The 18,418-nt window shown below is 42.6% G+C and overlaps 1 protein-coding gene across 1 annotated transcript in view; it reads left to right on the top strand.

Annotated features, from left to right (window-relative positions):
- Positions 1-18,418, top strand: part of OSTN (osteocrin) — a 111,270-nt gene that overhangs the window by 52,215 nt on the left and 40,637 nt on the right. The window contains exons 2-3 of the mRNA XM_077490309.1: positions 4,618-4,704; positions 6,545-6,759. Coding sequence (XP_077346435.1) covers positions 4,618-4,704; positions 6,545-6,759 — 302 coding nt within the window. The remainder of the gene's footprint in view (positions 1-4,617; positions 4,705-6,544; positions 6,760-18,418) is intronic.

Below are 18,418 nucleotides of genomic sequence, written 5' to 3'. Positions count from 1 at the left end.
GCCCTAATTGAAGAGGGGGGTTCTAGACCGCTAGCCCTGTATGCTTTCTAAACCAATTTGACAAACGATGAAGCTATTGTCCTAGACTTAGAGGATGCTTGTTTTCCCTTGTTCTTTCCCCAAGGAATCATAAATAACTTACAGTGGGGAAAATAATTAGTGGATCCCCTGCAGATTTTGTAAGTTTGCCCACTTAAAAATTATAATAATTTTTATTATATGTGTATTTTAAATGATAGAGACAGAATATCAACCAAAATCCAGAAGAAAAAAAACATATAAAACAAATGCTCTAAATTAAGTTGCAATTCAGTGAGTAAAATAAGTATATGATTCCCAAGCAAAGCATAACTTAGTACGGAGAAACCCTTGTTGGCAAGCACAGAGGTAAGACGTTTCTTGCAGTTGGTGACCAGGTTTGCACACATCTCAAGAGGGATTTTGGTCCACTCTTCTTTACAAATCTTCTCGAAATCCTTAGTTTTATTGGCTGTTGCTTGGCAACTTAAAATTTCATTTTCTAGATTGGCCCCTCAATGCAGCAGTCGGCCTGTACTTTTAGCAGAGTAACAGCCCCAAGGCATCATGTGTCCACCTCCATACTTGACTGTATGGAGGGTGTTCTTAGAGTCATAGTCAGGATTTTTCTTCCTCCAAACATGGCAAGTTGAGTTTATGGCAAAGAGCTCAATTTTGATCTCATCTGACCACAGCAGTTTCTCCCAACCCTTCTCTGAATCATTTAGATGTTCATTGGCATGACTGTACATGGGCCTTCTTGAGTAGGGGAACTTGCCATGTTTGGTTGGAAGAAAAATGCTAACTATGACCCTAAGAACACCATCCCTACAGTCAAGCACGGAAGTGGAAACATTATACTTTGGGGCTATTTCTGTGCTAAAGGTACAGACCGACTTTGCTGTGTTGAGGGGCCAATGGATGGGGCCATGTATTGTAAAATCTTGGATGAGAACTTTCTTCCCTCAGCCAGAACACTGAAGATGATTCATGGATCGGTCTTCCAGCATGAGAATGACCCAAAACATACCGCCATGACTACATAATGAGCTGTTTTGTTGTGATAATGGGTGAATATGCGCCCTGCTGTTTTCTTTGTTGATATGACCCATGGTTTTCTCATCTTATACAATATATAAATGTAGAAATATTTTTGTTGTAAATTCTTTACAGTGTTGCTATAGTGAGCTGTGAAATATTTGACACCAAGATTCTAGTTACAAGTTCTCTGGCAAAAGAGAGTTCACGAGTTCTCCTCTGACCACAGTAATAACACAACTCAACTTTGTTGCCTCATACGACACAAAGTACAGCACGATTATGTTTCCTTATTCTGGGGACCTATTGAAATGTGTGCATTATCCGTGGCATATTGCATGGATTTCAAAGCATAAAACAAAAAGAACGTATTTTCTATGTGACCAGTTTACATTACCACACTTCAAGTAATCCCCCAAATTCAACACATAGAGGTTTATTTACTAAAGGCAAATCCACTTTGTACTACAAGTGCAGTGCAAGTGCACATTGAAGTACACTTGGAAGTGCAGTCACTGTAGATTTGAGGGGGACATGCAAGGAAAATAAAAAACTGAATTTTTGCTTGTACATGATTGGATGATAAAATCAGCAGGGATTTCCCTCATTTCAAATCTTCCCCTCAGATCTGCGACTGCACTTCCAAGTATACTTACAGTGCACTTGTAGTGCAGAGTCGATTTGCCTTTCTAGTTACAGTGGGTGCCGCCGATATTGTGTCAACAGCGGTGAGATTGACACCCGCAAGCCCTGTCGAGGGAGCCAGCACCGAGCTATGTTGCTCCTCCCGCTCACCACCCCCAATACATTCCTATGGATGGGCAGCATCTCGTGGGGGCAGCGGGCGCAAGAAGCACAGCTCGCAGCAGAGATTTCCATTGTGATCCTATCGCGCTGGAAACACAATTTCGGCAGCGCCTACTGTACATAGTTACATAGTAGGTGAGGTAAAAAAAAGACACAAGTCCATCAAGTCCAACCTACAGTGGTGTGAAAAAGTGTTTGCCCCCTTCCTCATTTCCTGTTCCTTTGCATGTTTGTCACACTTAAGTGTTTCGGAACATCAAACCAATTTAAACAATAGTCAAGGACAACACAAGTAAACACAAAATGCAATTTGTAAATGAAGGTGTTTATTATTAAAGGTGAAAAAAAATCCAAACCATCATGGCCCTGTGTGAAAAAGTGATTGCCCCCCTTGTTAAAACATACTATAACTGTGGTTGTCCACACCTGAGTTCAATTTCTCTAGCCACACCCAGGCCTGATTATTGCCACACCTGTTCACAATCAAGGCATCACTTAAATAGGAGCTGCTTGACACAGTAAGGTCCACCAGAAGATCCTTAAAAGCTACACATCATGCCGAGACCCAAAGAAATTCAGGAACAATTGAGAAAGAAAGTAATTGAGATCTATCAGTCTGGAAAGGGTTATAAAGCCATTCCCAAAGCTTTGGGAATCCAGCGAACCACAGTGAGAGCCATTATCCACAAATGGCGAAGACATGGAACAGTGGTGAACCTTCCCAGGAGTGGCCGGCCGCCCAAAATTACCCCAAGAGCGCAGCGACGACTCATCCAAGAGGTCACAAAAGACCCCACAACAACGTCCAAGGAACTGCAGGCCTCACTTGCCTCAGTTAAGGTCAGCGTTCATGCCTCCACCATCAGGAAAAGACTGGGCAAAAATGGCCTGCATGGCAGAGTTCCAAGGAGAAAACCACTGCTGAGTAAAAAGAACATCAAAGCTCGTCTCAATTTCTCCACAACACATCTTGATGATCCCCAAGACTTTTGGGACAACATTCTGTGGACCGATGAGACAAAAGTGGAACTCTTTGGAAGGTGTGTGTCCAAGTATATCTGGCATAGAAGGAACACTGCATTTCATAAAAAGAACATTATACCAACAGTAAAATATGGTGGTGGTAGTGTGATGGTCTGGGGCTGTTTTGCTGCTTCAGGACCTGGAAGACTTGCCGTGATAAAAGGAACTATGAATTCTGCTGTCTACCAAGAGATCCTGAAGGAGAATGTCCGACCATCTGTTCGTGTACTCAAGCTGAAACGAACTTGGGTTCTGCAGCAGGACAATGATCCTAAACACACCAGCAAGTCCACCACCGAATGGCTGAAGAAAAACAAAATGAAGACTTTGGAGTGGCCTAGCCAAAGTCCTGACCTGAATCCTATTGAGATGTTGTGGTATGACCTTAAAAAGGCCGTTCATGCTCGAAAACCCTCTAATGTAACTGAATTAGGACAATTCTGCAAAGATGAGTGGGCCAAAATTCCTCCAGGACGCTGTAAAAGCCTCATTGCACGTTATCGCAAACGCTTGGTTGCAGTTGTTGCTGCTAAGGGTGGCCCAACCAGTTATTAGGTTTAGGGGGCAATCACTTTTTCACACAGGGCCATGATGGTTTGGATTTTTTTTCACCTTTAATAATAAACACCTTCATTTACAAATTGCATTTTGTGTTTACTTGTGTTGTCCTTGACTATTGTTTAAATTGGTTTGATGTTCCGAAACACTTAAGTGTGACAAACATGCAAAAGAACAGGAAATGAGGAAGGGGGCAAACACTTTTTCACACCACTGTATGTGTGCGATTATATGTCAGTATTACATTGTATATCTCTGTATGTTGTGGTCGTTCAGGTGCTTATCTAATAGTTTCTTGAAACTATCGATGCCCCTCGCTGAGACCACCACCTGTGGAAGGAAATTCCGCATCCTTGCCGCTTTTACAGTAAAGAACCCTCCACATAGTTTAAGGTTAAACCTCTTTTCTTCTCATTTTAATGAGTGGCTACGTGTCTTGTTAAACTCCCTTCCATGAAAAAGTTTTATCCCTATTGTAGGGTCACCAGTACGGTATTTGTAAATTGAAATCATATGCCCTCTCAAGCATCTCTTTTCCAGAGAAAATAAGTTCAGTGCTCGCAACTAATATCCTCCAGACCCTTTATTAGCTTTGTTGCTCTTGTTTGTACTCGCTCTATTTCCAGCACATCCTTTCTGAGCACTGGTACCCAGAACTGGACAGTATATTCCAGGTGCGGCCGGACCAGAGTCTTGTAGAGCAGGAGAATTATCATTTTATCTCTGTAATTAATCCCCTTTTTAATGCATGCCAATATTCTTTATTATTTAGTAAATCAACCCCCCCCCCCCCCCCCCCAGTTTTGAATATTTTTAGCATATAATACTGTTTTCTTTATTCATTTTGTTTTGGATGATTTTTCACCCCATCCCGAGAGAATAACACTAAAGTCAAAACAAAGCTTAATTAGTAAAAAGTCCAATGATGATGAGAAAAGTGCATTAACCCAGGGCAACCAGTGAGAAAATATAATTTTTGTGATCTGATTGCAGTAATCCATATTGATTTGACCTGCAATCCTGTTGCTTTGCCCTGCTTTGTTTGAGTTTAAAATGTAATGTTAAACATATGGTAATGGTTTGCTGTATTTCTACCATTTGGTACTTTAAAGGCTGACTCTTGTGTGTTAAATGATCTGACATTTGATCTGACATTTGCTGTCTAATTTACAGATGTTGGACTGGAGTAATATGAGTGTCTACCTTTTCCTTGCTGTTACTCTACTGCAGTGGACTGGCTTCACTAAGGCTTCTACAGAGGTAGGGCAGTAAGTACTAAAGAATATGTTTTTATTAATTGAAATTATTTCTTGCACATATGTCTTATGTAATTAACAGCCAAAGTCCAACTCTGGGCATCATCATATTCTTAGTTTTAGAGAAATAAGGGTTTACCTCTACAGTGTAATCATTTAATGTTTGATTTCTTTACAAAGTTTATAAAGATTCCGGCTTTAATTGAGGCACCCCTGCCAACATCAGCAATGCATGCATGATAGAAACTAGTGCTGGTATTGTGTGTCTACCCTTGTCTATTCACAAATGCAGAGCCACATAACCAGTTTTGTTTTGCCAATGACCAAGGATCCGGGGGCAGAGACTTAAATGCAGTTCTGAAGTCAAAGTGGACACAAAACCAAAAATATTTTTTATATCTTTGTTCCAGATCAGTGACTCACTATGTAGTGATACCTTAATCAGAATAATCGCCCCTGTACTTCTAAACACCAAGTCAGCAAATGCAACTCCCATATTTTACATGTAATTACAGGCTCACTTTAAAACTAGAACAAAGTATTAGTAACTGTTCCAATATGTGTGCTATATGTATAAAATAATATTAGGGCTTTTTTTCATCTGGAACTTGGTGGAAATCAGTTCCACCACCTCTGAATCAGGCCCTTTGCTCCCTCCTCAGCAATATCACTGGTAAACACAGAAGTCCGGCTTCTGTGTTTACCAGTGAAAGCTTGTCTCCCAGCAGCTCAGACAGATTTGATCTCCTGAGCGGCTCACACTGATTGCAGGATGGGGACAAGGGAAATGCAGGTTCCGGGGTGCATTGCGTATGTCGACACCCCCACTGGATGATCTCCCTACAAGTAAGGGAGAAGGAGCCACCTACAGTGTGCAGGGAGATCCTAGAGCTGGTTGGATGCTTCAATTTTATAACGCAACAAAAGTAAGACATGTGGACAATGGTAAAGCTTTTAAGGAGGGTATTTAATGCCCCTTTATACACTTCCACTGTTGGTGAAATTTGACCACACCCACTATTTGATGGGGTTTGAAAGTGTGTGTGGGGGAGGGTGGTTTTAGAGGGTCATGAGCTGAGTTCCTGCACCTATTTTCCAAGAAAAAAAGCCCTGAATAATATACATATAAGAAATAATAGTTTTTAAATAAGACAGTTTAAATAGAAAAAGTGATGTGCAAAGTACAATAACCAATAACAACAAATGAAATTATCTGATCACAGTAAGGAGGGTCTGTTTATAAAATCTTTGTTTTATGAATGTCAGAAGCATTTAGCTGTTTTTCCTCATTACTGACTTACCATGCTTTGGTCTGCACTGTCTTTGTGTGGAAGTGGCTTTCTTAGTACAGACAGGGCTTTCCTCATATTAAATTGATAATTGATTGATGATCTGATGGCTTGTGATCTAATGACTTGTGGGGGAAAAGTCAAGAAGCAGCAATAGAGGTACACAAGGCACGCATATAAGAATGAAGAATCTAGAATGAATGACCTCACACTTCAGGTCCTTGGGTACAGCTTCATGTCCAGCAATAGTAGCAAGTGCAGCACAGTAGTGACATCATCAAATTTATCTTCAAATCTCCTTAGATGCAGTGGCAGCAGTGCCTTAGATCTCACACTGCAGATATACAGCTATGTGGCTGTATGCACAGGAGTGCCTAGGCACCTTCATATTCTAGGAAATGCACTGCTATGTTTTAGGGGGTTTTAGAAATGGATATATTTGTCAGGATAAGCATCCAATAAAAGTTTTAGTTCCTCTTTTTCAGAGTTCACCATAATCTTCATTCTGATATTTTTCATATTTCATTTTCATACATTTTGTGTTTTACAATACAGAGATTTGACTCTCCGATTGTTTTGGATGTCGGACAGCGATCAGTATCAAATGAAGAGAAAACAGCTGATCTGGCAGCTAAACTCTTACTATTAGATGAGCTGGTCTCTCTTGAAAATGATGTGATTGAGACAAAGAAAAAGAGAAGCTTTTCTGGTTTTGGGTCTCCTCTAGACAGGATATCTGCTGGTACCAGTGAAATAAAGGGAAAGCAAAGGTAAGTTACATTTCTTACTAAAGGTTCAGAATGTGACTGGCAGACTATTAAACCTGAACTCCGGGAAAAACAAAAAATTCATTTGCAGAGGCGCTTCCACTTTGCTGCAAGGGTTAAATGCTCATTTATGCCAAAGGTACCAGTAAAACGAACTTTTACTTACCTAACCACTTGCTCCCACAGGCTCCCTCCATGTTTAAAGACCAGCACCTGCAATCTCTTCTCTAAGGCACTACAGTGGTCATACTCTGAACATCATTAATACAATGCAGGGCCAATAGCTCTGCATTGTCCGTGAGGATGCTGAGAGACCACCCACAACCCGGAGTGTGAGGAAGAGGGATTGAGTGTTGGCTGCCAAGGGAGCCAGGGGTAAGGTAAGCAAAAGTCTCTTTAACTGGTACCCTAGGCATAAGCATGCATTTAACTCTGGTAGTAGAGGGGGAGCCCCACTTCAAAATAAGTTTTTTTGTTTTTCCTGGGGTTCAGCCTTCCTCCTTCCATTTCCACCATAACAAAATTAACCACTTCAGCACTGGACCATTTGACTGCCCAAAGATCAGAATGTTTTTTGCGATAAGGCACTGCGTTGCTTTAACTGACAATTGTGCGGTCGTGCGACGTGGCTCTCAAACAAAATTTACATCCTTTTCACCACAAATAGAGCTTTCTTTTGGTGGTAAAAGAGCGACAATTTTGAAAAAAGTGCAATATTTTTTACTTTTTGCTATAATAAATACCCCCAAAAAATATATAAAAAAACATATTTTTTCCTCAGTTTAGGCCGATACATATTCTTCTACATATTTTTGGTTAAAAAAAATCGCAATAAGCGTTTATTAATTGGTTTGTGCAAAATAGAGGATTGTTTTATGGCATTCTTATTAATAATTTTTTTTTATTAGTAATGGCGGTGATCTGCGATTTTTATCATGACTGCGACATTATGGTGGACACATCGGACACTTTTGGTGCTATTTTGGGACCATTCAAATTTATACAGAGATCAGTGCGATTAAAAATGCACTGATTACCGTGTAAATTTGACTGGCAGTAAAGGGGTTAACTACTAGGGGGGCTGTAGGGGGTTAAGTGTTTCCTAGAGAGTGATTCTAACTGTGGGGGGAATGGGCTACGTGTGACATGACACAGATCACCGCTCCCAATAACAGGGAGCGGCGATCAGTGTCAGTTTCACTAGGCAGAATGGGGAAATGCTTGTTTACATCAGCATTTCCAGTTCTTGCGCTCCGTGAGATGATCGCGATCACACTCACAGAGCTCGCGCAAGGGTCGCACGACCACTCAGCGGCAAATTTAAAGGGACATACCTGTACGCCCATTTGCCTGTCCGTGCCATTCTGCCGATGTAAATGTTTGTGCGGCAGTCGGCAAGCAGTTAACAGTCTATAGCAGACATTCTCAACCTCTATGATTAAGTCCTGTTGTGGTGAAATGCGCCAGAAGAGTATCGCCACAGACTGGGTCTATACAATAAGCCAGTCTGGCTTCATAAAATACTAATGGTTTACCAACACCAGTGTGTGGCCTTGTTTGAATGTTCATTGGGGCGAGCTGGGTGGAGATAAACTCCCTGAACTTAGCACCTGGTTTGCCATAAACTGGAAAGATGCACAGGAGCTCTTATCAGTGCTCATCTCTAGAATCTTCAACATTCTTAACCAGAGTTCTGTAGTGCACAAGGGCTCCTCCAGAGGTTGTCTTGGGTCTTTTGGGCTTTGGCTGATTGACCTCCATTCTGATGGTACCTGAATAGTTCCAGGTCCAATGCCACTAGGCAGAGCCTGAGGGATGAGCAATGATCTTTATAGCTGTCTGTAAAGGTGATATTCTGACCACCACTGTAAAGAGGGCATTCTTCCCATTAACCACCAATGTAAGGGACATTTTCCAATGACCCCTGATTAAGTATTAGGGGTGCCCTGAGACCTGAAAATTATTTAAATGGTTCCTTTGTGATAAAAAGTTGGAGAAAGACTGGTCTATAGGATAAACACATTAAGGCAAAGAGTTTGTGCTTGTGCTAATATTAGCCACATTGCTAGATGTTCTCTTGAGACAGAAATTTTGAACAGTGTGGGTACAGTACATGGAGTCTACATCTTCACCACCAGGGACACGTAAATCAACTAATAAAATCTGGAGGTCTTGTCTAAAAAATATAATCAGTACTTGTTATGAAAGGCTTTGATTTTGTTCTGTTTCTTTTCTAATTTCATAAAAATCAATCCAACTGCAGCACAGTGCTAGGGAATATTGATTGCCTTGGTAGTCTGTCTGCCTCAGTACACTCCATTTGGTCCAGAGTGCAAGCATGTACCAATTATATATATGAAGCTCTTATTCTGACCATAGTGTATACCAGAACTACATCCAGTAAGTAGTTCCTACCAGACTGTTCCTTTGCTGGCTACTTTAACACTGGATGGTTCTTTAATTACGCTTGCTTTCAGTAAATGCAAAATGAAGCATAATAACTAATGAACCAGTATAACTTATTTATGTTATTGTTAAACGGTATACATTCAAGAAATAGGAATATACTAGGTCCACTTTCAGTGATTGTAAATGTACACAATAATATAATTACCAGGTGAAACTGTATATAAACTTTTTAAAGGAGAAGTAGGGCCAAAACTATTTTGTTCATAATTCTCCTATGGATCACAGAAGTACACTTCTTTCTGCACTCTTGTGACCCGTTTTCAGTCAATAGTGAGCTAAAGCCCACTTTCTACTGACATCATTCAGCCGGTCAACTCTTTGGAGAGATCCTGACGTTAAAGTCGTGATCCACCCAGGTTCCTGAATGGCAGATGTCTCAGCCTCTTGGCGAGCTGCTGAGAGCCTGAGCCAGCCACTACCACACGCTCCACAGTCCTGTGCTCTAGTGAGTGTTGGAGGGGTAGAGCAGAGAGCCACAGACTGACAAACAGAAGCTCTCTGAAGACTGAGAACTAAACAATCAGCAGGCTTTGATCGCTCTGCTCTCTGTCTTAGAGGTGGAGGAGAGTAGATGCAACATTGGACCGCTGCTGCATCCACCTAGGTGAGTATGTATTTTATTTTTTATTTTTTTTGTATTCACAAACTTCTCTTTTTAAGTATTTAATAGAATAGGGAAAAGTTATAGAGTAACTCCACTATGTTGCTAAAAAAAAAATTCTTCCCTGGTTGATCTATGTACATTGCAAGGACTTTAACAAACTTTGTTGCAGATTCCTGCCTTTTGTTATTCTGAAGAAATAGCTGTTTGTTTGTGTCCATGTGTATTGTAAATCTGTATGGAATGAATTTTTCAATTATCACAAGAGTTGGGCAAACGGGTCAGCCCGAGCATAAGTTCTGGCTGAACATTGGCTGTTTGCCCCATTTGGGAAACACCCGAATTTGCAGGGTGGTCAGTGGTTGTTCACCCCGCCGAACACCCTGCAATGCACTGACCGCTGCCGACATTCTTAACATGAGTCATCAGCTGTCAATGGGCTTCCCCGCTGACAGCAGACAAAAAAAAATACCCCTTCAAGCCCAGTATGGATTTTAAGGGGAACACCATGGCAATTTTATTTTAAAATGCCATGGGGCCTGGCAGGTTAGGAAAGGGGGGGGGAGCTGCTCTGCCACCCCCACCCCAAAGCATCTTGTCCCCATGTTGATGGGGACAAGGGTCTATTCCCCACAACCCTGGAGTGTGGTTGTGGAAGTATGTGGGAAGGGGGCTTATTGGAATCTGGAAGCCCCTTTAACAAGGGGGTCTCCTGATCCCAACCCCCCCTTGTGAATGAGTAGGGGGTACCGCTACCCATTCACTAAAAAAGTGTCAAAAAGTAATACAAACACAGTTTTTTGACAATTCCTTTATTAAATAAAAAAACACTGTCCCCCAATGTGAATCCTTTGTCGATTATGCCGCCTGCTGCACCTGTCCATGACCATCTACTGCCTCCTCCACCATCTGACAGTCCTTATATAGGTAAAGACGGGGCCACCTGGGGACATCACCTGGTGGTACCGCCCCCCTTGTGATGTCATGAACTGGTGCATGCTGGGTCAGTCTCATATTAACTTTTCGGCCAGGTTCATGCTGGTGCGATTGCAGACGTTGCATGTGGTTCACAACGTATTCCAATGCGATGTCTGTACAGTGCGATTTCAGCCATACAGCTTGTGTGGCTGGGGTCCCATCCCACCCGCACCATTTTGGTGCGGAAACCCTTTTTTAACCCGTGCTGAATCGCATTGCATGGGGAATTTCACCCCTGTGCAGTGCTATTCTGGAAGTCGTGCTGTTTTGCAATCTGTTTCAGGGTGTCACTACACTGCACTGACCCCAGCAGAAGGTCACGTGGATGCCGTGCAATTGCGATGCAAGAGAAGCACAGGATTTGCTGTGTTTCCCAGGCCCGCTTAAGTGTGAACCGGGATATTTTAAATTTCAATCTTTTAATTTATTTTTCATTCTTAATTTTTTTCCATTACCTTTTTCCATCTCTGTACCCTTGTAGAGAGATGAGCTTGTAGAGTGTCTTGTTAGAGTTGTCCTTTATAAGCAGAATCTTATAGGGTGCTAATCCCTTTTACAATTTTTTGTTTTTAGGCACCATACTAGTTAAGCTTTAGAGTCTTTTATGGGGGGGGGGGGGGGGGGGTTAAGTTAATGATATCATCTGCACGAGCAGGCTGATATGTTACCTCATGCACCTGACACTTCATTATCCATTTAATCGTAGCTGATGATGCACATAAACTGCTCCCTCCAACAGGAGACTTCATACCCATGAGTAAGCTTCAGTAGGTGGAGTGAAAGACACTGAAGATGTGGCCTGGCGGGGGTCCAGGTTGAGACTGCCACTTGTTTACACACAGCGGGTCTTGTTCTGATGTGCGGCTCTCGGGATCTTCTGCTCTTATCTGTCATTGTTTGGAACTTGGGCACGCTCCTTTCTAGCCAGCACTCGCAGAAGCAGGCACAGGACTACATTTCCTAGTAGCCTGAGCGCCTCACATACATACCCTTAAAATACATACCAGACCCGGGTGCCGGCAATTGCAACCACGAGTCAATTTAAATGTTACTTGACTTTTTTTTTCTTTAGAAATATAATTTTTGCTGCAGCATGCTCTATGCATGCTACAGATGTGCCACATTACAGGCAGACTAAGGGGACCCCTCAGGCATTATATTTAAAGGCATTTCTAATTTTTATTGTTGTACTTTAATCACTTTAAGACCTCACTGCACATATACTGCGACAGATCAGCTCTATTGCTCAAAACAAAGTACCTGTTTGTCATTTTCATGCAATAGACACTACGGCGTACTCGAAAAAAATAAAAGTCCATAAATCTATCCCTTATTTTGTAGACGCTATAACTTTTGCGCAAATCTATCAATATATATGCGTATTGCGATTTTTTTTAACCAGAAATATGTAGCAGCATTCATATTGGCCTAAACTGATGAATACATTTTTTTTTTAGATTTTTTTTTTGGATATGTATTATAGCAGAAAGTAAAAAATATTGACGCAAAAAATAAAGACAGCAGAGGTGATTACATACCACCAAAAGAAAACTCTATTTGTGGGAAAAAAAGGACATCAATTTTGTTTGGGTACAACCTCACACGACAATTGTCAGTTAAAGCGATACAGTGCCGTTTCGCAAAAAATGGCCTGATAATTAGGGGGGTAAATCCTTCCGGGGCTGAAGTGGTTAAGCATCATTAAAATCACTGCTCCTAAAAAAATCAACTGGTTTAAAAAAATGTTTTGCATTGATACATGTTCCCCAGGGCAGTACCTGGGCCCCAATACCCTTTTTATGGCCAATTACTTGCATATAAGCCTTCAAAATGGGCACTTTTGATTTTTCCTATTCAACTTCATTGGGCTTCGCTGTTTGGGTTATAAGGGGTGTTCCGCCCATCTCTAATTATCAATCAGCTGCTTTTTCTGCAGGGCTCTAATGCTGAAAGTGGCAAGGTCTGCATTCCTTTAGACGTGATTTCACTTTGGGAGTATCTCATCAAAAAATAAATTTTATTGCAAGGAATGCTCAAAATCTGACTTGTATCTTAGACCCCTTTCACACCAAGGGCGTTTTGCAGGCACTATAGCGTTAGAAATAGCGCCTGCAATCCTCCATCAAACTGCTGCTCCATTCATTCCAGTGTGACGTCCTGTCAGCAGCTTCTTTGGAGCGGTAAAGGAGCGTTGTGTTTACTGCTCCTCCACCGCTGCGCCCCATTGAAATCAATGGGGCAGCTCTGTATTACCACCAGCAAAACACCGCTATTGCAGTGTATTACGGGCGATTTTAACCCTTTCTCGGTCGCTAGCGGGGGGTAAAAGCTCCCTGCTAGCGGCCGAAATGCGCTGCAAATTCAACGGTTTTACCGCCGACGCTATGGGCGCGGCAGTGTGAAAGGGGACTTAGTGCAGACTTCTGGGAAAATCATGGATCCAATCACACAAACAGTAAATTACATATCTGGTGGGCGTTCTGGTTACCATCTGTGTACAGAACACCTCCAGGGGAATATTGCATTGCATTTTACAGAAAATTACAGCACTGTAGATTGAAAAGGAAAGGTCATTTTTAATAATGTTCAATTACAATATGAATTGTGTTGCAATTGTAGATGCTATATCATTTTTTTTTGCAAATTTTTCCCACGAAAGTGGAATTAACCTTTAAAACCCCTTTATTCATTCATTTTATGCTGCCTGTTTAGGGATATTGCCATTCATATTGTGTACTGGGAACACAACAGAAAGTTAGAGGAATTCACTCCGAAATGAGGGAATGTACCTTTTAGAAATTTGTGACATGAAGAGTAGGGATGGGCCGAATGGACCCCTGTTTGATTCACACTGGTACTTTTGAACACCGTGAAAGTTCGGACCCGAATAGCGAACCCCATTAAAGTCAATGTGAACCAAATGTCAAAAATCAAAAGTGCCAATTTTGAAGGCCTTTATGCAAGTGATTGGGCATACAATGGTTATAAGGGTCCGGGTCCTGCCCTGGGGGACATGTATCAATAAAAAATGTTTTTGTGAAAAACTTCATTTTAAAATGAGCAGTGATTTTTTTTGATTTTTAAAGTGAAAGCCTAAAAATGAAAATTTCCTTCCAATATAGTGCCTGGGGGGTCCCCTTAATCTACCTGTAAAGTTGCAGATGTGTACCTTGTCTAGAATCTGCTGCAGCAATAATTGAATTTCTAAAGGCACAAAAAAATTAAATTTTCCCTGCAAGCTGCCTTTATTTTGCTTAGCAACAGCTGGGGAGCCAGTGTGTATGATGAGGCCACAATGTAGTGCACTGGGAACAAGATTAGATGTTTTTTGGATACATTCTGGTGTCACTTTGACTTTGTATAGAAGTAATGGCTGCGTAAAAAATGGCCTTTGGGTGTCGGTGGCGCCTTCCCACCTTAACCCTATAGAGGTAATCTTGATGAAAGCAAGAATTGGCCTTGCTGTAAAAAAATAATATGCACCTGTCAAACATGTGCAGAAAAATTACTCTTTGGGTGTTGGGGGCATCTTCCCACCGTAACCCTATAGAGGTGCTCTTGATGACAGCAAAAAAAAATTGCAATGATATGCATCTGTTAAACAGGTGCAGAAAAATTACTCTTTGGGTGTCGGGGGCACCTTCCCACTGTAGTGGGACCACAGGGTGGTCTGGATGAAGGCAAAAAAAAAATTCTATGATATGCACCTGTCAAACAGGTGCAGAAAAATCACTCTTTGGGTGTCGGGGGGGGGGGGGGGCTTCCCACTGTAACCCTATAGAGGTGCTCTTGACGAAGGCAAAGAAAATTGCAATGATATGCACCTATCAAACAGGTGCTGAAAATTTGGTCTTTGGGTGATAATTAAAACCTATACCAAAAACATTCTTCCAAATGAAATGATCGAACAAAGCTAGGCAGCCTCAAAATCCTGCAGAGATTCCACATCCCAAAAAGACTCAATCAGTGACATCGGCATCAGGGACTTCATAGCTGTTAATCCAGGACTGATTCATTTTAATAAAAGTCAAGCGGTCCAAGGAGTCTGTGGACAGACAAGTTCTATGATCAGTAACGAAACCTCCTGCAGCACTGAATGCCCGTTCTGAAAGCAAGGCAGCCCAACAACCCAATAGCTGGGCAAGTTCTGGCCAGTGGTCTATTCTCATGACCCAGTAAGTTAGTGGATCGTCAGCTGGAAACTTCTTCATTTCTGTTTTGGCCCCGAGGTAATCGTCCACCATGTGATGCAGACGCTGCCGATGGGATGTGGAAGCTGAAAGCCCTGGGCGGCGAGGACTAAAAAAAAATTCTAAATGCTTCACTTAGGCGGACGCCTTCTCCAATGGTCCTCTCTTGACCAACAGAAGACTCAAAGTGACTTTTTCCACGACACTGTAACCTACTGAAGGAAAAACGTTCAGTAAAATCCTCTTTAACGTGTCCTCAAGAGATTTTATCTCTGCACTCTCTGTGGGGACAGGATGAGTTCTGAGACCTTCCCCTTATAACGGTGGTCAAGGAGGGTTGCCAACCAGTAATCATCCTCCTTTATGCCACGTATTCTTAGGTCCTTTTGCAGGCTTTGAAACATGGCCCATGCGCCTCAAATTTGTAGAGGCTTGAGAAGCAGACTCCTCTGTGTCATTCAGGATGACAGCATCTGGAACTTTCACCTCTCAGCCACATACTACTCCCAAGGGTCCTGAGGTTGGAAAGCCATCAACAGATTGACGCATGTATTCCTCTTCTTCAAAGCTTATGAAAGTGCCAGAATTATCCTCCTCCCCTCTCTCCTCCTGTGTGTTCTGTGACTTTTCGCACAGATACTCGTTGACGACCCTCTACTGCATGTATAGCTGCTGCAGCATTGACAAAGTTGAGTTCCACCTGGTGGGCATGTCACAAATAAGGAGGTTTATGGGCAGGTGGATTTCCCGCTGAATTTCAGCCAACCAAGCACTGTCTTCGTATGACTGCCTGAAATGGCTACAGACTCTTCTGGCTAGCTTTAGCACATCTTGCAACCCTGGGTACATATTTAGGAAATGCTACACCACCAAATTGAGGACATGTGCCAGACATGGCACATGTGTCAACTTTCCCTGTCTAAGGGCGGACAGGAGGTTTGAGCCATTATTGCACACTACCATTCCTAGCTCCAGCTGGCGTGGTATGAACCACCTCTGGGCCTGTCCCTGCAGAGCTGCAAGAATCTCTGCTCCAGTGTAGTTCCTGTCCCCTAAACACACCAGCCGAAGCATGACACCTTTTAACCTGACTCTGGGAATAGCCCTTTGAACACGTAGCTGATGTTTCTTAGGACAATTCGGCAGAGGAGGGCATGGAGGTGGTGGAAGAGGTTGGGTAGGAGCTCACAGGCCCGGCATCATCACCACCAGCTGTATGGAGACGTGGGGGCACAACAAACTGCTGCACTGTGCCCTGTCTTGCATCCTTTCGAGTTGCAAGCAGCGTTACCCAGTGTGCTGTAAACAAAATATATCGTACCTGTCCATGCTTGGACCACATGTCAGCAGTAAGGTGGATTTTATGGCTGACTGCCTTGCCCAACGATGCCAGAACATTCCCTTCCACTTCATGGTAGAGATATGGAACGGCCTTATGTGAAAAGTAGTAGTGACTGGGAACCTGCCATTGTGGTACAGCACATTGTGCAAATTCATGGAAGGGGGTAGAATCCACCAGGCTGAAACGCAGAGGTTGTAGAGACAACAGCTTAGACAAATTTTCATTTAGGTACTGGGCATTTCGGTGGTAGGGATTGTATTTTTTTCCGCTGCAGCAGATGGGGCAAAGAAATTTGCAGGCTACAGTCTACAGCTGGTGGTGTGCTGCTGGCAGATGTGCTGCTAGGACCTGGGACACCCTGTTCTATACCATCATCCCTGTCAGTGGAGGCTGCTGAGAGGTAATGACTTGGTATAGCAGGGGCAGACTGAAGTGGGTAAGGAGGAGACAGAGGAGGGACAGATTTGTGCCCCTTTTGTGTGGCTTTTAGGTGCTCTTGCCAACGGGCTGAGTGGTTGGACATAAAATGCCTTGTTAAGCATGTGGTACCCAAATATTTGGTGTTTTTGCTATGTTTGATGTGCCTGAGACACAGTTTGCAGATAGCAACAGTGCAATCTGCTGCAGATGTGCTGGAAACACAGCTGAGCTTTGGGGAGTGGGCCGGGAAATAACAGCTGCAGAATGTGATGGAATAGGGTGGCTGCTCTCTACTCTTTCTTGATGTTGGCCTCCTTGGGGTTGTGCCACCTCACCTTCAGTTTCCTCCTCTGCTCTATCTGGCACTAAAGTCATCATCAATCATCTCCATCTCCTCCATCTTCATTATTACCACTCTAGACAACTTGGCAATACGCTACGGCTTGTGGAACATGAATGCCAATTTGTCTACCAGTGTTACTCCCCCTCTCTAGGCTCATGTTCCTGTCATCTTCAACCTCGGAACCAACATCTGAATCCAGTAATGGCTCGGCATCATCAAGGAGCAAGCGGCTAATGCTGTGGTCAAATAACTCAGCTGACTCCTCAATGGCTGATTTTGGGGCTATAGCAGAAATAGATGTGAACAAAAGGGGCATGTTTATCCACTCTGGCAACTGCAGGGGACTGCAAGCTTGACTCTGCTTGTGTGACAGAGGATGAGAAGGATGAGGAAGGTTTAGTAAGCCAATCCATCACCTCCTCTGCATGCTGTGGCTGGATAGCACGGAAAACTCACTAAACAGAGGAAATTATGCCCTGCCTGAGGACTGACCACCACGTCCTTTGCCTGTGGACACATTTGTTGCTGGCCCCCTTAGAGTGCCAAGGGAACGTCTGTCTCTCCTTGTTGTCCTCCCAGACATTATTGGAAGGTAGGGGGGCGGTACTTATAAGCAAATGTAAAGAAGAAGTTGAAATCTGTACATAGATGCACTTTAATCAATGTGGTGTTTGGTGCACTTTAATTTGAGTACTCACACTACGCAGACACACACAAACGTAAATGATGTTAAACTGGCAGTAACGCACAAAATTATATGGCGTTAAACTGGCAGTATTGCACACAGAAATATATGACGTTAAACTGGCAATAATGCACACAAAACTATATGGCGTTAAACTGGCAGTAACGCACACAGAAGTAAATGGTATTAAACTGGCAGTAACACATTCAAAAGTAAATGGTGTTAAACTGGCAGTAACGCACACAGAACTATATGGCGTTAAACTGGCAGTAACACACACAGAATTATATGGTGTTAAACTGGCAGTAATTCACAAAACTATATGATATTAAACTGGCAGTAACTTAAACAGAACTGTATGGCGTTAAACTGGCAGTAACACACACATAACTTTATGGCATTAAACTGGCAGTAGCGCACACACAAGTAAATGGCATTAAACTGGAAGTAACACACTCAAAAATAAATGGCGTTAAATTGGCTGTAATGCACACAGAACTATATGGTGTTAAACTGGCAGTAATGCACAAAACTATATGGCATTAAATTGGCAGTAACACACACAGAACTATATGGCATTAAACTGGCAGCAATGCACACAGAACTATATGACGTTTAACTGGCAGTAACGCAC

This window comes from Lithobates pipiens, unplaced genomic scaffold, assembly GCF_037356315.1.
Source record: "Lithobates pipiens isolate NorthernLeopardFrog02 unplaced genomic scaffold, aLitPip1_a1.2 Scaffold_18, whole genome shotgun sequence".
Lineage (NCBI taxonomy): Eukaryota > Metazoa > Chordata > Amphibia > Anura > Ranidae > Lithobates > Lithobates pipiens.
Note: the sequence above shows the minus strand (reverse complement) of the source record. Positions and strands in the feature narration are given on the sequence as shown.